At 39.6% G+C, this 20,996-nt stretch overlaps 1 protein-coding gene across 15 annotated transcripts in view; it reads right to left on the reverse strand.

Annotated features, from left to right (window-relative positions):
• PDE4D (phosphodiesterase 4D) overlaps positions 1-20,996 on the reverse strand; it is a 1,698,276-nt gene that overhangs the window by 247,395 nt on the left and 1,429,885 nt on the right. For all 15 annotated transcript variants that reach the window (XM_088827708.1, XM_088827710.1, XM_088827709.1 and 12 more), the window contains one exon: positions 2,896-3,087. In XM_088827708.1, coding sequence (XP_088683834.1) covers positions 2,896-3,087 — 192 coding nt within the window. The remainder of the gene's footprint in view (positions 1-2,895; positions 3,088-20,996) is intronic.

Genomic DNA, 20,996 nt, shown 5'->3' on the forward strand with positions numbered 1-20,996 from the left:
TGTCTTGTTCCTCCTATAGCTCTAGCCCCATTGCGTAAAAGACAAATTCCTTATGCTGTCTACTTTCTGCCCTGTCCCTGTGTCAACACCATTGTTCATTTACAAGTTTGGGGTCAAAACTTCAACATTCTCTTTGGTGCTCCTCACACACACACACACAGCCTCTCGCCTCTGGATTAAACGGCATCCCACCCCAGCTCCCTTGACCTGAGCCTCCCTCGTATTAAGCCTGTTTTGTTTCTATGAATTTCAACATGAACTGTTTCCCTGTAATCACTTCACTTTACTTGATCACTCAACAACAGAGTAATCAGAAGCAATAGAAACAAGAAAGGGATCAGTGATCCCAGCTAGCCGCCTCTGTGACTGTATTCCAGTCTTTCTCTCCTGCCACGTTTTCCTACCCACACCAATCAAACTGCCATTCTGTAATTGAGCCATGATTTTCCTCGCCCCCCATTATCCAAATGTTGCCCCCTTGGCCTGGCTTTCCCTGCTTGGCCAACTCTCCTTCTCCTCTCCTTTTCTCTTGTATTTTTGTAAATGCCTCAAGGATGGTGCTTATCACATTTTATGACAAAAGTCTAAACTGTCAGCCCTCCTGCCCTCCCTCTTCTCCCACCCCATGCAGACTGGAAGCTACGAAAACACCTAGCTGCTCAGTAAGTATTTTTACTACGTGTAAATGAATAAATGACCATCTTAAATTTCAAACCTAAGAAAACAAGGCAAAAATAACAGAAATAGGACCAATGGGAAAAGGAAGTTGTTTTGTAATGAAGAAGAGTGGATACCATCAGTACAATGAATTAATGACGAATATGTACTAACTGGGGCCTCCCAGATGGCTCAGTGGTAAAAGAATCTGCCTGCCAATACAAGAAACACTGGTTTGATCCCTGGGTTGGGAAGATCCTCTGGAGGAGGAAATGGCAACCCTCTCCAGTGTTCTCACCTGGAGAATCCCCATGGACAGAGAAGCCTGGTGGTCTACAGTCTACGGCATTGAAAAGAATAGGACACGACTAAGCATGCTTGCACTCACGCATGTGAGTGTGAAGGAACAGTTGAACAAGGAAGTCTCAATCTCTAGCAGGCAATGAGGTGCTGTAGTTTTGGAGCTCAATTGAGCCTTCAGGACCAGAGATACTGAGCAGTAAGTCATATGATGAAAGCTGATAGCTGAACATATACATAAAAGAATTTTCCAAAGCAGAGAGAAAAGGGTCAGCATCTATATGTTGGAGATAATATGTTAAGGGGTGATAAGCAGAATCAGTGAAGAGGCCTCTGAGCAGGAGGAAAGAGACCACATGACAGTGGTGGGAGCTAGATTAAACGCACCTTGCATTTCCTCTGATAACTGGCACCATGACTTCTACTTTATGGGTGATTGATAAATATTCTTTGAATTGGGATGATTTTCAGAGGTCAATATGAATTAAAGATACATTTCAGAATATTAAGGCAACACAACATATAAGGATATACAGCAAGTAGATGTGGATCTTGGAGTGGGGTTGGAAGAATGTGGAGAGAGATAATTATGGAAGAAGTTTCACTGCCAAAAAAGCAGATTAAAAAAGGAGAGCAAATTGGGTAGTTTTTGAAAGATGGTGGAGACAGGTGCACAGAGGTAGGTAATGACACACTTTTACCTGTAGCCTGCAAGGATGACAGTTAGGACTTAGAAAATGTTTTTTCACTAACTATTTGGCATAAAAGCTGTCATTTCATAACATTATTAGTTATTTGAGATTAAGAACCCTGTCTTAGAGTTTTCTTCTATCTCCTGTAATTGTCAAACAAAGACAGTTACACAATGGGAATTTTGTAATTCAGAACCTGAATCAAAGTGATTGTACTCTAGTTGCTCGTTCCTTGGGAAAAGAGAGTATCACCATTATATGACTATTAATAAATGGCAACCAAGAGCCATTTCATTTCTAGGATCTTATGTAGACCTACTGGGATAACCTAATGACCTGAATACCAAGAGTAACACTAGACATTGAGGGATCCCATACATTCCTCTAAGATGTACCGCAACCTATCCGGAGCTTTTGAGATGCCATGAGAAGATGCTGTTGTTACTGGATGGATGTCTATATGCAGAAGAGGAAACTGACATTAACTCCACACAGAGGCAGAGTGATCTTAAATGACAGCGAAGGTACTGAGTAAGAGGCAGGTCCTACTTAGAAGCCTCCAGAAACTAGAAAACTAAAGAACACTAGAGTAAACAGGAATGGAATGTGCTGAGAAAACGAGCTAACGATGGTATGTGATCTGTAAACCAGCTTATCTGTTTTAATTACTTTCCAAGCTGTGCCATGTCTTAAACGATATTCAAGCCTGTCCAATGTTTTCTCTACTTGCCTCCAGTGATTAATATTCCAAAAATGGTTTAATTTAGGCAACCCTCCACAAAGATCTCTCAAATGAGCCAGCAAACCAGTGCTAACATCTGTGTGGTAGATCAATGAAGATGCATTCAAAGAGACATACACGCTAGTATCATGGAGACGTGCAAACTGAGTTTAAAGCTTTTCAAAATATTCAGAAAGATTCACATGGTTAGGTAGCTAAATCTCAGTCAGGTCCTACATGAATATAAGCTAACGTTTTCAGTATAAATGCCTCCATTAAAAATGTAATTCTCACTTTTCCCAGACAATGAATTCTCTAGGAAAAATAAATGTCCTACCAAGAGTGAGAGCATATACAAATTCAATCTACTGTTTATCTTCAGTTGATACAATTTTGCCCATCACCCTTTCTAAATTAGAGAATGATGTAGTTGAACAAACATTATTGGTTTTATCAACTCGAGAGAGAAATGTACTTGGTTTCCTCTAAGAGTTTTCTTGTCACTTTGCTCAGCCTCATACTTACATGTCACTGGCAATGGAGGAGTTTCGGGACATAGACTTTGGTGAGAGGTCATAATCGCTGTCGGAGCGGTACAGGAAGGACTCCCGACGCTGACTGTGGACAAAATTTGCTTGGAGAATCAGCCCAGATCCCGGGCTGGTCATGGGATCCAAGGGACTCCGTCCTGAAGATGTGCCATTGTCCACATCGAAACTGTCAATAAGGAAGAAAAGGATGACATTGCCGTGAATTGTACATTGATGTTTTAAGAAAGGGAGATTTCATTTTAGGAAGTAACAGTAGGAAAACCAGCAGATGATTCCTTTTGTTAAAAAAAATTATAATACCAGAATACACAAAAGAAAAATAAAACAATCTGACTTCATACACTTGTCTTCCCAAGCTTTTGAGTATTTCTGCTAACTGACCAGATACAAGATACACAGATCTCTCTCAACTCAATTTCAGTTAAAAAGGAGCCATTCTGCAAAGACTGGGTCTCTTTAGAAGTCCTTTTATACAGTATTTCACTAAATATTTGGGTTCAATTCAACAAGTGCTCATGACATGTCTAATATGCTTGCTTCCCCAAAGCTCAGCTTCTCTAGAGTAGCTTCTCCACTCCTACCTACATCTATCGGATCACTAATTTCTGTTGTAGCCACTTCCCTCCATTGCCACTGCCAATACATTAAGTTCAAGATTCCATCAACTCTCACTTATATTATTATAAGAGTTTTAAAACTAGCCTCTCGAATCCATTTTTCACCCTGTATGACTCTCCTTAAAATGTAAAGCTGACTATGTAATTCATCAGCTAAAAATCTTTCAGTAGCTCACTGCTGTCCTCAGAATAAAGGTCACATTCCTTGGCTAAACTGACAGAGTCATAGGCATCTGTCCTCAAGGACAATGAACCCTTTTCCCAACCTTGACGTGCAACACTCTTCCATCGAGCAGTCCACGCTCCCTTCACACTGAACCGCCACCTCGTCTCAGGCCCTCACTCCCTAACCTTCCCCTCAGTACTCAGCACTGCAGTCTCCTGCCGAACCACTTCTCATCCTTGATGACTTAGCCTCCACTTGAAATACTGACTCGATACCCCAGAGCGTCATGAGATGCCCTTCCTCTGCACCCCCAAGACTCATTCCTACTGGTGGCGTTTGTAAGGAGCTGGAAATAATTACCACGTAATCTCCATTCCTAGACTGTGAGCTGAGAATGAAGATTCTAGGTGTTCTAAGCACTCACATGGCCTTCAGAAAAGTGGTTTGAACCAGTGATGAAATGAATGAAAGGCATGATGCTCGGCAATATAGGTTTTAGAGTTTGGGGAGAAAAGAACTACAGATGCCGTTCTCGATATCACACACTTTACAACTGAGGTAAACTTTCTCCAGAGTTTTTCTAGTCAAACATCAACCAGTATTAAAATGAAGTCAACTCTTGTGTGTTCCTATAAGAAGAGGATGTTAGCTCACGATAGCCCAGCAAGTATGTGGTTTAAAAACTTGTTAAATGAGTAAATGAATGAATGAATTCAAGTTCAGTTGTTATCAATGTTTTCCCCATTAGAATCTTTATCTAAATCATCAACTAGCTAATTTTTAAATATTCTTTCTCTACTGGCATGATTAATAATAGTACTGTGACCCAAAGACCGAAGGCCAAAGTGGAAGAATTATCCAGATGCTTGATGTTTCATGAATCACCTATGATTCTATGTCCAAATGATAACACTGACTCAATCAATCCGTCTAGTAGAAAGCGCACACACACACACACACAAAGGAAAAACTCAAAATCTAGCTTAGCCAGTCACAAACATGTTTTTCAATTCAAAATTTTCTTAGAATTTTGTCACTTTACAGACACATTTATTTGGTCCTTAAAGGACACCGAGAGATTATCTACTTGAACAGATTCATTTTACAGATGAGGATACCAGCTCCTAGAAAGGTTAGTTGACCAAAGTTACCGAGATAACTGGATTATCTACTAGTCCTGAAGTTCTCCCAGCTATAATGCATAATCGTGTAAACCACAAATGCGTTAGTAATGAAAAGAAAGTGAAAGTCGCTCAGTTGGGTTCAACTCTTCATGACCCCATGGAATAGTCCATGGAATTCTCCAGGCCAGAATACTGCAGTGGGTGGCCTATCTGTTGTCCAGGAGATCTTCCCAACCCAGGAATTGAACCCGGGTCTCCTTTATTGCAGGCGGATTTTTCACCAGCTGAGCTATTAGGGAAGTCCTAGGTAACACCTAAAAAGGGACATCTGTTGCACAGTGGACAGACACTTCATGCATCTGGGATTTTAGCAAACCTGAGGAAGGCCAGAGGGAAAGGATTTCTAATTATTAAAGAGACTTATACTGGATCTCTGGCAAGGGCTTCTTGGATATGCTTAACTCAACAAGCATTTATTAAATACCTACCATGGGCACACTGAGTTACAAAAATAAAGGCAATGAGATTAATCCAGGCAGGGATATCTAAGAAATCTTCAGGGAAGAAAGATATTTAAAGAGGGATTTTGAAGGCATTCCGTATACAGTTGAAAGACATGAAAGACCTCTGCTTCGAGAGAGGATAAGGGGTGATTTCTGCTCTAAGGAGATAGACATGGCAGCTCTTCAGCATGAGGAGGTTTCAATGTGAACACATAAAACAAATGTTTACACTGATTTCCCTTCAATATCAAAATGTGCTTACTGTTTCAAAAAAATAAAAGTACCCTTTTCACACCATGCAGAAACAGAAGTATAAGAGCTATAGAAGCATGGTTTGTGGTTCAGTTTTTCTAAGTTCACCTGAGGAAATACCAATATAACTCCCAAATCAGTAATTTGTATTGTTTTATTATTATGTTTCCAATTAAATCAAGAAAGTCTTAATTTAAAAAAATTTCTCCACTATCAGTTTTGTAACAAATACTGCTAAGCATCTTTAACATTTTAACCTTTTTTTTCAGTTATATTACCTATTAACAACAAACATTTATTAATAGGTCATAAAACACTTGATACAGGATAGTCCATGGGCTTTGATAGTTTTCTTTGCAGGTTGCAGTATAACAATTTGTCCACTAGAGGGAGATCATTTTCTTGAGGAAAATCTATTATAAATAAACTTAAAAGTCAAAACTATTTATTTCCTAAAGATTCATGAAAACAACATCTTAAATATTTTTCAAAAAAAAAATACTTCATAGGTCCATAGTAAGTGATTATCAAATATCGATAAAAACACATTTCAGTTCAGTTCAGTCAGCTTTACAGATTGCTGCTGCTAAGTCGCATCAGTAGTGTCCAACTCTGTGCGACCCCATAGACAGTAGCCACCAGGCTCCCCCATCCCTGGGATTCTCCAGGCAAGAACACTGGAGTGGGTTGCCATTTCCTTCTCCAATGCGTGAAAGTGAAAAGTGAAAGTGAAGTCGCTCAGTCGTGTCTGACTCTTTGCGACCCCACGGACTGCAGCCCACCAGGCTCCTCTGTCCATGGGATTTTCCAGGCAAGCGTACTGGAGTGGGCTGCCATTGCCTTCTCCATTTACAGATTTAAAATGACCTAAGAATGGTCACTGTTAGTAGGCATTCACTCTTACTTAAAAAAAAAAAAAAAAAAGAGCTCTATTGTAAATATTAGAACCGAAGACCTTCTCCTGGAAGAGATTAGGCTGAAAACACATCAAGGCAGCAATTCACTCAGTGGACAGCAAATTAACTGAGACTTTATTTAGGCTGAAAATACGGATGATTTCAAATAAGCTACTCATTTTTGAAATGTAACTTTATAAACAATGTCATGGTATTATTAATAAAACAAGTAGGAGATGAGGGGTAACCCCAACCTTTGGTACCAAAGAGGTCAGTTGTGAATTTGCCAAACACATTCTTTGGCAAACACTTTAATATAATGAATCCTCCTTTAACTCACTGCCAACTAGATGGAGTCCAAGGATAAGACTGGACTACAAGGAGATCCAACCAGTCCATCCTAAAGGAAATCAGTCCTGAATATTCACTGGAAGGATTGATGTTGAAGCTGAAACTCCAATACTTTGGCCACCTGATGCAAAGAGCTGACTCATGTGAAAAGACCCTGATGCTGGGAAAGATTGAGGGCAGAAGAAGGGGATGACAGAGGATGAGATGGTTGGATGCCATCACCAATTCAATGGACATGAGTTTGGGTAAACTCCAGGAGTTGGTGATGGACAGGGAGGCCTGGCGTGCTGCAGTTCATGGGGTCGCAAAGAGTCGGACACGACTGAGTGACTGAACTGAACTGAGGATAAGATTAGCAGAAGTTTGGGAAAGTAAGTACAGAGGTAGGGAGAGTGAGAATATCTGAGTATAATGACAATGGTGAGAATAATAATCACAATGATGATAATAAAACATCTAGAACACTCTCCAAGAATTGTGCTGTGTTATATATATGGTGGCTCAGCTGGTAAAGAATCCACCTGCAATGCGGGAGACCTGGGTTCAATCCCTGGGTTGGGAAGATCCCCTGGAGAAGGGAAAGGCTACCCATTCCAGTATTCTATCCTGGAGAATTTCACAGACTGTATAGTCCATGGGGTCGCAAAGAGTCGGACACGACTGAGTGACTTTCACTTTCACATATATATGGTATCTCATTAAATCCCCACAATAACTCTTTGAAGTGGGCACTATATTTTCCATTTGACCAATGAGGAATCTCTGTCACAAAGAACTGACTCTATGTTAAGTGATATGTTCAAGGCCATGCAGTTTGTAAGTGGGTTTTAAACTCAAGCTATCTGATTTCAGGTCCTGGGAGAATAGCCCTATGTTTATGTCTCTATTGCAAAGCCTCCTGTTATTTGTTACAAAAATAGAAGAAAAAAAAAATCTCTTAGCTTCCTAACCTCAACAGAATTTCAAATGTTAACTCATTGAAAGTAACATTCTGATCAATTATGGATCAAGCATGCCAAGGATAATTCTGGGGCTTGGTCTTTATGACCCTCAACTTTGGAATCCACTAGATCCCTATTTTTCCAGTTATGAACACAATGGTAAGGTGCAAAAGAGTCTGTTATAACCCATGTGGTAGGTTTCTTTCCAGAGTCTGAGAGCTCATTTGTAACAGGGAGGGTTGGTGAGTCTGCAGAAGGCAGAGGGGTGGTGAAGAGCTGTGGCCCTGCCAGCCTGCTGCAATTAGAACTGCTGAAGGCTGTGTGCACTGGGCACTACTCAGGACCATTCACTCTACTCAGCACCCTTCCTGTGGAACCTGCCAACAACAACCCAAAAAACCCAACGAGAAAACAAACAAGTTGACCAACCAACCAAACTGCTCCCCAGCTCTCTACATTGTTCTGAATCAGCACAATTACTGGACTACGTGTCCTGATCCACCTTCCATTTGGCCTCCCCTTCATTATTCCCTCACTTTGTGTTTCCTGACCTTGCAGTCATCAGTCCACATACGGCCATTTCTCTTTTTTTTGCCTGCTTTTAGACCCTGCTTTTCTGGTTTATGCATTTTGCATCTCTTCTTGTCCATAATGTGGAGTCTCTCCTGAATCATGGTTCTGATGTTTTCATGGATGAACAGCTCATCTCATGTTACATGGCCATCAGGACCTTATACCTGACACTGATCCCCAGCATAGAGCTGGATGGAAGCGAGACGCATGAGGAGTCCAGTGGGGCTGCTTCAGGGAGCCCCAGTGTAAAGATGTCCCATTACCAAAGCATCTCTGAAGAGCTCCAACAGGCAAGACCCTGGAGAGAAGCCAGTAGCTGCTGAATGCTGGAGGGAACCCTGAAAGCTTCCACTCATGCCAGGAACATCTCAGAGCTGCTTCTGTCGCTTTGCATTAACAACAAGGGTGCACTGACAACAGAGATCTTCCCATTGGGAGGTGGGGAGACAACTAAACATATTCCAGGACATTCACTTGGGAATTAGAAAGCAAAGCAAAGCAAAGTTCAGTCACTAAATTGTGTCCGACTCTTTGCGACCCCATGAACCGCAGCATACCAGGTCTCCCTGTCCATCACCAACTCCCGGAGTCCACCCAAACCCATGTCCATTGAGTCAGTGATGCCATCTAACCATCTCATCCTCTGTCGTCCCCTTCTCCTCCTGCCTTCAATCTTTCCCAGCATCAGGGTCTTTTCAAACAAGTCAGCTCTTCACAGCAGGTGGCCAAAATATTGGAGTTTCAACTTCAACATCAGTCCTTCCAATGAACACCCAGGACTGATTTCTTTTAAGATGGACTGGTTGGATCTCTGCAGTCCAAGGGACTCTCAAGAGTCTCCTCCAACACCACAGTTCAAAAGCATCAATTTTTCTGCACTCAGCTTTCTTTATAGTCCAACTCTCACATCCATACATGACTACTGGAAAAACCATAGCCTTGACTAGACGGACCTTTGTTGACAAAGTAATGTCTCTGCTTTTTAATATGCCATCTCGGTTAGAAAACATGGTCTAAATTTCAAATCATGCTTCTACCACTTTGCTGGTTGTATGCCTTTAGGCAGTTACTGTACTAAGCCTCAATTTCCTGATAAGGGCAATTACAGTATCTAGCTTTAGGGCCCTATGTAATGTTTAGAAAGCATTTAGCACACTGCCTGGCAGCTAGCACCTTCCCAATATACAGGATCTATTGTTACTTTAACTGTTATTACTCTTCTGCTTTGAGTGGGGCTTTCCATCCAGATTGTTTCTGAGCATGCTGCCTTGGGAAGAACCTACTGGGGAGGGTGGGGTGGGTGACAGAGGAAACTGAGGACTGGAATCGACCTTGGCAATCAGTGCAGTGACAGGTGCTTGAGCCAGACTGCTCTCACAACTGGAGCTGCTTTTACAACTTAGCTGTGTGTCTCCACCCCACTCTGTAATTCCAGTGTGATAACATCCGGGGAGAGGGTGGAGACTGTTGATTTTTCTCTAGATATTCCTCACTGAAGAAAAAGAACAATTTCCTGCTAGGAACATGGAAAGCGTGGAAATCCCAATATCCTGGGTGGGGCTCCAGGCAAAAAGAATAAGCAGGAACAGTCCTTCAGATACCAGGCCACTGGGTGTAGCTTGTTACCTATACTCGCTACACAATTACACCGCTGTTTATTTTCCTATACCTGACTCTTTTGCCCATGCCGTTGGCTCTACGATGGAATCCATTTTGGTGCTTTAGCACTCAGGATGAGGGGGCTGATTTGCCCCCAAGCTTAATGAAATGTAAGCAGAGTTGGATAATTATTTTAAAATATTTTTTTCTCTCTATAATAAGTGTTTTACCCACAGTTATCAATACTACAAGGCTATGAAACCTGTTTCTAATCAACACCAGTGATATTTTCCATTCAGGAATTTCTTGCAGATTGAATACCTTCTCCGGAGTAAAGAAAATACTGCTTCTTCCAATTCTCTACCTTAATATTTACTTTGCTAGGGTTATCTATAAGATGAGATTGTAGAAAACAGCATTTTACAGAGAGGTGCATGAATGGCGATTTGGGGGCTGGTGCACTGGGATGACTCAGAGGGATGGTATGGGGAGGGAGGTGGGAGGGGGGTTCAAGATGAGGAACACATGTACACCCGGGGAGGATTCATGTCAATGTATGGCAAAACCAGTACAATATTATAAAGTAATTAGCCTCCAATTAAACTGAGTAAATTAAAAAAAACAACTCCATTTCAAATTTGCATAGGACATCATGAGAGTGCATAGTATTCAGGACGTTATTAAATTAGAAAGTAAGTGACGCTGTGCATGTTACCTTGCATAATATGTATATTTGCATGAAGGATGTGTAATTTTACCCTTTGTTTTCACAGATCATTTTTTATAAACAAAAGCCTGACACAAAGGGGAAAGCTGTACGCTTCTTTATGGGTAAAAATATCAAATGATCTCAGTGAACACAGCATTTGTTTCTGACATGCCCGTGACACTCCTGAGTCACAGAGGCCAATAAAGAGAGTCGAGTTGAAAATGATGGCGTGAGTTTAATGTTTGGGTTGGAGGCCAAAAGGGACAAGCTGGACTTGCTTTGTAAGTTTTTGCCAAACGGGATGGCGAAAGGCCGATTTTTCTAAAAGATTCAATCTAAAATTTAAAAAGCTCAAACTCAGAATTATTTTATTTGAGGTTTATAGATGACTTTTTTTTTTAATTATTGAAGTATAGTTGATTTATGACGCTGTGTTACTTTCTGCTGTACAGCAAAGTGATGCAGTTATACATATAAATATATACATTTTTAATATATACATTATTATACATTTATATACATTTAATATATACATTTTTAATTATAGCTTATCATGGCATACCACATATAGTACTCTGTGCTATACAGTAAGAGCTGTTGCTTTTCCATTCTATATATAAAGGTTTATTTTATTAACAGCAACCTCCCACTCCATCCCTCCCTCAAACCCCCCCTCTCCACAGCAACCACCAGTCTACTCTCCGTGTCCATAACTGTTTCACAGAGGTGTGTGTGCATGCTAGGTCACTTCAGTCGTGTCCGACTCTTTGTGACCCTATGGACTGTAGCCCGCTAGGTTCCTCTATCCGTGGGATTCTCCAGGCAAGAATACTGGAGTGGGTTGCCATGCTCTCCTCCAGGGGATCTCTACCTGACCCAGAGATCAAACCTGCATCTCACGTCTCCTGCATTGGCAGGCAGGTTCTTTATTACCAGCACCACCTGGGAAGTCCCTGTTTCATAGGCTCATCTAAATTTGTGTCATACTTTAGAATCCACATATAAGTGATACCATATGGTATTTGTCTTTCTCTTTGTGATTTGTTTCACTTAGTAGGATTTTCTCAGCCTCTTCTATCCCTGGTTGTTCCTTGAACACATGTGAGCACTCCCTCCCCAGAGCCTTGGCATTAGCCAGAATATTCTTGATGCAGGTATCAGTCCAATGCCACCTTCATGATGAGATATTCCCAGACTACTCTATTGAAAATTGCCACTCTAATCTAGCCTTTCCTAGCCTCCTAGTAAGAGAAACTCTTGTATATTGTTGAAGGAAATATTCGTTGGTATGGTCACTATGGAAAGCAGTATGGAGGTTCCTCAAGAAATTAAGAATAGAACTACCATATGAATCAGCAATTCCAATTCTGAGTGAGTGTTTCCTTTATATCCAAAGGAAATAAAATCACTATCTTGAAGAGGTATGTTCATTGCAGCATTATTTACAATAGTCAAGATATGGAAACAGCCTAAGAGTTCAGTGACTAATGAATAGATAAAGAAACACACACATATATGAAATGAATATTATTCAGCTATAAAAAAGAGAAACAAATTCTGCTGCTTGTAATAACATGGATGAACCTTGAGGGCAATCACACTAAGTTAATAAGTCATAAAGAGAAAAACAAATACTGTATGATCTGATTTACATGCATAATCTAAAAGAAACCCACAATACAACAGAAAACAGATGAGTGGTTGTTGGGGGCTGGGAAAAGGGGGTAAGAGAAATGGGTAATGGTGGTTAAAGGGTAGGAACTTCCAGTAGTAAGATGAATAAGTTCAGGGGTATAATGTACAATACTGACTGTAGTTAATACAGTATAGAATTTGAAAATTGCTAAGAGAGTATATTTTTAAAGGTTTCACCACACACACAGCTGTCACTATTTGAGGTGATGGATGTGTTAAAACCTTATTGTGGTAATCATTTTGCAATATATACAATACAAAATCACTGCTTGTACACCTTAAACTTATATAATGTCATATGTCAATGACATCTCAATAAAGCTACGAAAAAATAAAGGGGCCATTAAAAAAAAAGGATTTGCCACCATTTAACAGAATCTGTCTTGAACATCTTCCTGTCTGCCCTCCAGTCAGCCATGGAATCAGGGGTAGGAACCTGGTTTCATGGCACTTTGAGAGTCTGTTTTGAGAAAAATAATGCCCCCCAAGTTCTTACTTTTGCAAATTTTACAAAATCTATAACTATGAGCAGTGGTTATTAAGCCTCTCTTCTAGAATTTAGAATGGGGCCCAGACAATGAAAGGCTCTAAGCTTGATCTTCATTAGTTTCCCTGTGCATTTGAGGCCATGATAGAATGGAAAGGACAGGGAAACAATGGAATGACTGATAATGGAAATGTGGCAGCATATTTTTTTCCTTAAAGATATATTATTATTAAGGCTAGTCTTTTTCCTAATTCTTTTTTTTCTTTATTTTTTTGATAGCCAAAAAGTTTCCAAAGCGTACCCATACTTTTCTTAACTTTGCTTGCTATATGCTTATGCTCCTTCTTCCAGATGAGTGATCCCACCAGGTAGGATGCTAGAATCACTTTAAAGGTCTGAGAAGGATCTATTTTAAACCATATGTCTCTACAGAGATCATTATTTTCTCTTTGTGAAGTGGACTTTAAAATGTGGTTCTCAATCTCATTTCTAGCTATTCACATATTTAGACTTATTAAGAATTAATTTTCAAATGGCTTAATTGGATGAATAATAATGATCAAATATTAATAAGTCTTTTGTGAAAGTGTCATTAAATATCATATATTAAGTAGATTAAATGTCTAGATAAGTCTATAATAACTGAAAACAAAAACTGTAATAGTTTTTACCAAAATTGCCTTTCATAATATAATGCAAATCTGACTCTTTGCCACTATTGAATACGAAAATTTATACACGATATTTTTCTTTGAGTCTGGACTCTCCCTCAAACAGGTCAGGAAACAATTAACCAAGCCATACTATTAAATCTATTTTGGAGAAGTGATATCATTCAGTTTCCAACCTCAATGATCCAAACAGATGGGTTTTTCCACTTTAATGAAAGTGGGAGAGAACAGGGAAGGGCTTCAGAGAGCCGTGTGACCCGAATTAGATACCATTTCTTCAATTTCACCATGGTAGAGCAATTTTAAGAATGTTCTGACAGTTCTACATGATCAGTGCTTTCACAATTCTTTAAAATATATCACAGAGAATAAAGACATAGATGTAAATGTCCACACTAAGCAGCCTATGATTCATTGTGCTATGAACCTACTGATATTTGCTTTCCTTTGTGATTTCTTATATGAGGTGAATTATACGAGCTCGCAAATGATCGTTCAAATGTTTTAAGACATTGGGATGGACTGCCAAACAGCTGTGGGACTGATCCACTCCAACTATGATTTTTAAAAGTAAAGATATACATATTTTTATATTTCCTTGAAATGGTTTTATATGTAATCCTGACTAAAGACAACACAATGTTGGAAAAACATAGAATTCAACCATCAAAGCCGTGAATATAGCAAATTATGCCCGCCATCTGCCAAATTCCAGTCCTCATTTCTAGGCCTCTTCTGCAATTAGATTTGGTCAAGGAAGGGATAGATATGACCAGAAATCTCACATGCCAGCTCCAGGACTGGCTCAGAATTCCTCCTGAGTGCCTGGCTATGGGTTGTTCTTTCTGCTTCTCCTAGTTGTATGCTGAAGCAGTTCTGCAGCGACCAAGGACGGGAGGAACACAAATGAAAGGATCCTGGTCCCCAAATGACAGCAAGGAAGAGAGCCGTCCTGTTTTCCTACTCACCACCCTAGACAGTTACTTGGTGAAAAATGAACTTTAAAAAAAAACAAAACAGCACCCCATTGAGGCCCAAGTAAAACTCTGCCTCTTTAAATTCTAGTGTCTTCATATTTGGTTGAGACTTTCTCTTTAACGTTCCTTGGCTGTGCTTATTTTCATGAAGACATTTCTTCTCATCTAGTGCTGAAGACGCGTTGGAGAATGCATTCATAGCCATTACACAGTGGTTGCTGTTCTATAAAGAGGGAAGGTTTGGTTCTGTTTTGCATTGATGAAAATCAGGAAAGCTAGAGAGGACCAGTTGAACACGAGTCTGTCTGTGGATCAGAAACAAGGAGTTGCCTTCTCCAGGGATTTGGATCCATGCTCCACTGGAGTCAATGAAGTCTTAGAAACACGGCATCAAACTAGGCTTGTTTTGCTTTGAACGGGACTCCAGATCAAACTGACATTCTGAATGTATACATTTCTAGGAGTGTATGGACCAGAGTCTAAAAAAGAGTTCTAGAAATCTTTCATAACTTACCCAGATGTAGACTAGAACCACTCATCACTGTTCTCTAGTTCATTTGCAGTGGAATCAGAGCTGAGTTGGTTTTTTGTACTGGGAATGATATAGGCTGATGCAGATGCCTAGGGCCATCCTTCCTGTTCTAAACTCATAGACTAAATGCCCTTCTAGAGCCAGATAGTCTTCTCTAGGAGGAGGAGAGAAAGTTACCTGGGACATTTTCTGGGCGGTATGGCTTCTAACAAAATGGAGTGTTGTCTAGTTTGGGTTTCCCTTCACTGAATATCAAGGTATTTTTGCTATGAAAAATATTTCATTGTCACCCTAAAGATCAAACTCAAATGATCAAATCTGGTCAAAATTTAAATTTAAAGATCAGCAAAGTGTATGAATATGTTTGGATTTTTTTTTCTTTTAACATAAGTTTAAACATCTATTCTTTTTTATAGCTTAATGTATAAAAATTACAGAATTTATTTTATATCTGTTCTGTAAAGGAAAGCACATCTTAAATTAGATTATCTGCCACTGGTACTGATTTTGTACAGGACAGGCTGGAGATTCCCTGGTGACTCATACAGTAAAGAATCTGCCTGCAATGCAGGAGACCTAGGTTCAGTCCCTAGGTCAGGAAGATCCCCTGGAAAAGGGAATGGCTACCTACTCCAACATGCTTTCCTGGAAAATTCCATGGATAGAGGAGCCTGGTGGACTATGTCATCCATGGAGTCACAAAGGGTCAGACTCGACTGAGTATCTAACACTTTCACTTTCAGGCTGGAGATTAAGGTTTATTGACATATTTACACTATGGTGATACAATGTAGTACTAAAATTTTACATGCCGGGAATCAAAACAAGTACAGTTCCTATTAGGAAATAATGTATCTGAGGATTCTGGCATGACCATCTATAGCCAGTTAGAGAAATCTTTGCTGGATTGAAAGGCTGTGCCATTACAAACGGCCTTGTTTACACTGTACTTAAGATAGTGAAGGTGACGAAGTAGGTACAGAAACAATTCTATTGTTTCTGCAAATATTCATCAAACACCTAGTATTGCTAGGCACCACTGGGGGCTTTCCTGGTGGCTCAGATTGTAAAGAATCTGACTACAATGCAGGAGACATAGGTTTGATCCCTGGGTTGGGAAGATCCCCTGGAGAAGGGAAGTATTTTTGCCTAGAGAATTCCATGGACAGAGAAGCCTGGCAGGTCACAGACAATGAGATTCCAAAGAGTTGGACACAACTGAGCGACTAACACTCTTACTTCTTTTCACGTCACTGGGAAGAAATGGAGTGCACTGAGAAGACACAAGTACTATAGTGGTTGCACTGAATTTCTACTCCTAAATTAAAATAAAGACTTTTTTCCCTTCAGGACAACCAAATTCCTGGTGATACTGTTCATAAATCCTATTGATGTGCCAAGTCCATAGTTAAGAAAAATGCATGACTGTCACTGCTGACCTCCTTTGTTTTTTTGAGGTCCTTTATTATGTTTTTTAACTTTTTTTAAAAGTTGGATTTTACTTCTTTAGCTATAAAAATTCCTTTCATTTTCATGCAGTGATAGATCTCAAATATTTATATATAATCATCTGATTGTGCCAACTGGCCTCTTTTCTGGATGGATTCTATTCAATTTTGCATGTTGTCTTTTTTTCATTTTTGTAGAATTTATTTTGTATAATCTTGTCTCCCATTTTGGATTATTTCCCATTTATACTCCTTTTAAAAAATGACTTATGCTTTTTTAATGAGGAGTCCAAAATGGTACATGAAGCTCTAAGTACAGTGTAAACAAGGCCATTTGCAATGGCACAGCCTTTCAATCCAGCAAAGATTTCTCTAACTGGCTATAGATGGTCATGCCAGAATCCTCAGATACATTATTTCCTAATAGGAACTGTACTTGTTTTGATTCCCGGCATGTAAAATTTTAGTAGTACATTGTATCACCATAGTGTAAATATGTCAATAAACCTTAATCTCCAGCCTGAAAGTGAAAGTGTTAAACACTCAGTCGAGTCTGACCCTTTGTGACTCCATGGACGATGTAGCCCACCAGGCTCCTCTATCCATGGAATTTTCCAGGAAAGCATGTTGGAGTAGGTAGCCATTCCCTTCTCCAGGGGATCTTCCTGACCTAGGGACTGAACCTAGGTCTCCTGCATTGCAGGCAGATTCTTTACTGTATGAGTCACCAGGGAATCTCCAGCCTGTCCTGTTCAAAGTCAGTACCACTGGTAGATAATCTAATTTAAAATGTGCTTGCCTTTACAGAACAGATATCTCATAAAATCAATTCTATAATGTTTCATACATTAAGCTATAAAAAAAAATAGATATCAGATGTTTAAACTTATATTAGAAGAAAAAAAATCCAAACATATTCATATATTTTGCTGATCTTTAAATTTTACTTTTGACCAGATTAAAAAAAAAAAAGGTGGGGCCAAGAAATACAGATACTTCTTGAAATCAAAATCAGAGTTTTTGAAAGCATTCATTCAGTTGTATTTTTTTTTTCCCTCTAACTTTAAAACCTAAAAAAAAAAACTTAAAATGTGATTTTACCCTTCTTTTTCTTTTCCTATAAAATTTAGACCTAGAAATTAAATTTGACACAAAGGAAAAAATCCAAACCACATGTATGCTTATTCTGTTCTTGGCTTCCTTGAACACAGCTGTCCTTTAAACTTGCAATGTAATTATGAGTTTGAATACTATGTTTGCCACTAATCCCACTAACGCACTTGGCCCTTCAGGCCACATGGAAATAATCTCTCCGGATGCCATGGGTGCTTCAGCCATTTGCCTTGTCCCTAAGCTCCATCTGTGCCTCTTGATGAGCTGGACTATGATGACCCTTCCTGGGGAAACAGAAGAATTTCTCCCAAAGGCCCCTCCTTCTCGTGCCTCTCCCTCCTAGCCCCACATTGTTTCTAAAGCCCTTCCATTGTCATGGTTCAGTGAAATTCACAGGGTGACCCTGGGCAATGGCAGCGGTGGGGAGGAGCGAGGAGGCTTATCCTCATTTACAAAAAGAAACCAAGACTCAGGAAGGAGGGCAATGGTTCATCCAGAGTCTCAAGTGACTGAATTATTACTCAAAGCAAAATTTTCCGGTCTTCCGACTAAAGACTTAAAAGGAGGATTGAACCACTGGATTAGCTTTAACTTCATGAAGGTTGAAACAAAAACACATTCTTTAATGTGCCCTATTAGAACTCACTTTGAGATATCATCTAGCTGCCTTGAGCATCGTGTTCAAAATCTTTGCGTAGAGCATGACATTTTGCTGACAGAAAGGGATGTGTTTACGTATCTCTAAATATACAAGTATGACAAAACTTGAAAGGAATTAAAATATGGGTCCTCCACTTTTGTTAACTTTGCTAATCACCCTGACCACAAGTAATGCCTTAAATGTTTGGTAAATGTTTAATAATACTCGGGAAAGATGTTGCAAACCACCTTGAGGTTAAAGTTAAACACAATACAGACTAGTTTTATGAGACAAACAGGTTCCAAATTCATACTGAAAGAGTAGATGACAAAAAAGAAACATATTTTTCTCCAGCAAAAAGGTAACAACTGACCTTGGGCTCCAGTACTGGATTGGGAATTGCGAACCTCAATTTTGAGTTCTAACTCTGCTACTGACTAGTTTTGACAATGGCACACCTCTAGACTTTTCCGGAATTTTACAAATAAAATAGAGAGATTCAAGGAGACAGCGAAGGGACTCAGCCCTACATATACATGTATCCATTTTCTCCCAAACTTCCCTCCTGTCTAGGCTGATCTTAATCAGCTATATTCCAATACAAAATTAAAAGTTTAATAAATAAAATTAAGAGATCGACTACCAATCATTCTCAATAACTGCTCTGCATATCACTTTGGAAAGAATTCTAAAACTACAGATTCTCAGGCCTCTTTCTGGATACTCTGAGTCAAGTAATCTAGGATTGGACCCAGGAATATTTCTTTTTAAAAGTGTTCAGGTAATTTGATGTCTTGGCAAGTTAGGAAGACTAGATCTGTCTCCAAGATCTCTTTCAGCTTTAACATTCCTGATTTCAACTGCATGGCACTGAACTCAGCTCATAAATCTGGACTCCACCCTCCAGGGAAGCAGAGTATCCAGAGCCAGTGCTATTTTCAATGCAGCTGTCACAGCTGCATCCTAGGTGGTGTCCTACCCACCGGTCTGCTGCGTTACTCCACCTTCTACATTGTTGTGGGCATTGTGTGTGTAGTTGAATGGAAGCAAGAAAGAAGGAGAAAAAGAAAGAGGGGCAGAGGAAGAAAGAAGCAGGGAAAGATGGCAACCGGAGATAACTTGATGTGGTGGGAAATTGAGATTTTTGTTACCTCCTTGAATACCCATTCTTGCCAACAACACTAGATTAAAACTCTTTATCATGGCATTTGAATTAAAGTCTGGTCCCAATTCCCTCCCCAACTTCATCTCTGGCCCCTCCAAAGTTACTTTTGCCCCTGCTGTGCTCAATACACAAGAGTATATTTTACAGATGATAAAGTTTTATGGGAGCCCTAACTTGCTACCCATGAAATCTATTTTGTTCTTTAAAGCTCCACATGGATGAACCAATATCTAATATGCCTCCAATTCTTGCTCCTGCAATTCCAAATGTTACCCAGGTCCTCACTAAAGCAGTATTTTGGAGTTCTGCAACAGGCCTCAGAAACATCTCTCCCCTTATCAGATGCCCTCTCCCACTATGTGAGGTTGGGAGGCTACATACATGCCCATTCCTGTAATCATTATAATAAAAGTAAGATTTACAAAGTGCTTTGTTATATACCAAATATTTATATATATAAATTCATTTGCTCTTGATGACATTTCTATGAGATATATATTATTGTTCACCCCTATTTTATAGATGATGAAACTGTAACTCAAGAGAAATTTAATAATTGGATTTAATGATGGAGCAGAAGTTCAAATCTAGCTCCTGTGAATTTCAATCTTGTGTTTGTCCTATACTGCATACTGAGGCATTAGAAACAGCAGGTGCTCACTAAATGAATATTAAGTGTTGAGGGCGTGAATGACTGCAGGGAGCAGGCATCACGGCTCAGTGGGAACACGATGGTATTCCATGGCAGAGAACCTGTTTGCATCTTGAATTCATCACTTGTTAGCTGGACAGTGTTGAACAGCTTAATCTGCCTGAGCATTTCCTTTCTCATTTACTGCATGAAGAAATAATACTGTATGTGTGTGAGCACATGTGTGTGAACTCCACCGCATAAAATTTGTATATGCACCTTCTCCAGCGTATGCACAAAGCAAGTACTCATATGCTGGCTTTTTACTGTGTATGAGAGGCAGTCATTCTGTCAGTTGTGTCTGAGTTCTGTGCATATGTCTACCTGTGATGGGTATGTTTATTTTGAGAATTTAACCTCTCATCTTCTGAGAAAAATATATACCTATGTATATATAATGGAATATTGCTCAGCCATAAAATAGAATGAAATAATGCCATTTGCAACAACACAAGACAGATCTAGTGGAGATCAGAATGAGTGAAGTAGGCCAGAGAAAGACAAACATGATATCACTTACATGTGGAATCTAAAAATGTATACAAATGAACTTATATACAAAACTGAAACAAACCCACAGTCATAGAAAACAAGCTTATGGCTGCCAAAGTGGAAACAGAGAGGGGAGGGATACATAGGAGTTCACATATTCACACTACTACATATAATGCAGATAACTGACAATTTCCTGGATAGCACAGGAAGCTCTACTCGATATTTTGTAATAAAGTAAGGGGAAAGTATGATTCAGAGAAAAATAAATCATTTTGCTAAACACCTGAAACTAACACAACATTGTAAATCACCTATACTCCAATAAAAAAATAAATTTAATTAAAAGAAAGAGCACATGATCTAGGCTGTCTGGGTTCAAAACCTAATTTTCTCTCTTCTTAGCCATCTGAGCTTGGCCAAGTTACTCAGT

The sequence above is a fragment of the Moschus berezovskii genome, chromosome 18, assembly GCF_049115385.1.
Source record: "Moschus berezovskii isolate FMDL1 chromosome 18, NW_MosBer_1.0, whole genome shotgun sequence".
Classification (NCBI taxonomy): Eukaryota; Metazoa; Chordata; class Mammalia; order Artiodactyla; family Moschidae; genus Moschus; species Moschus berezovskii.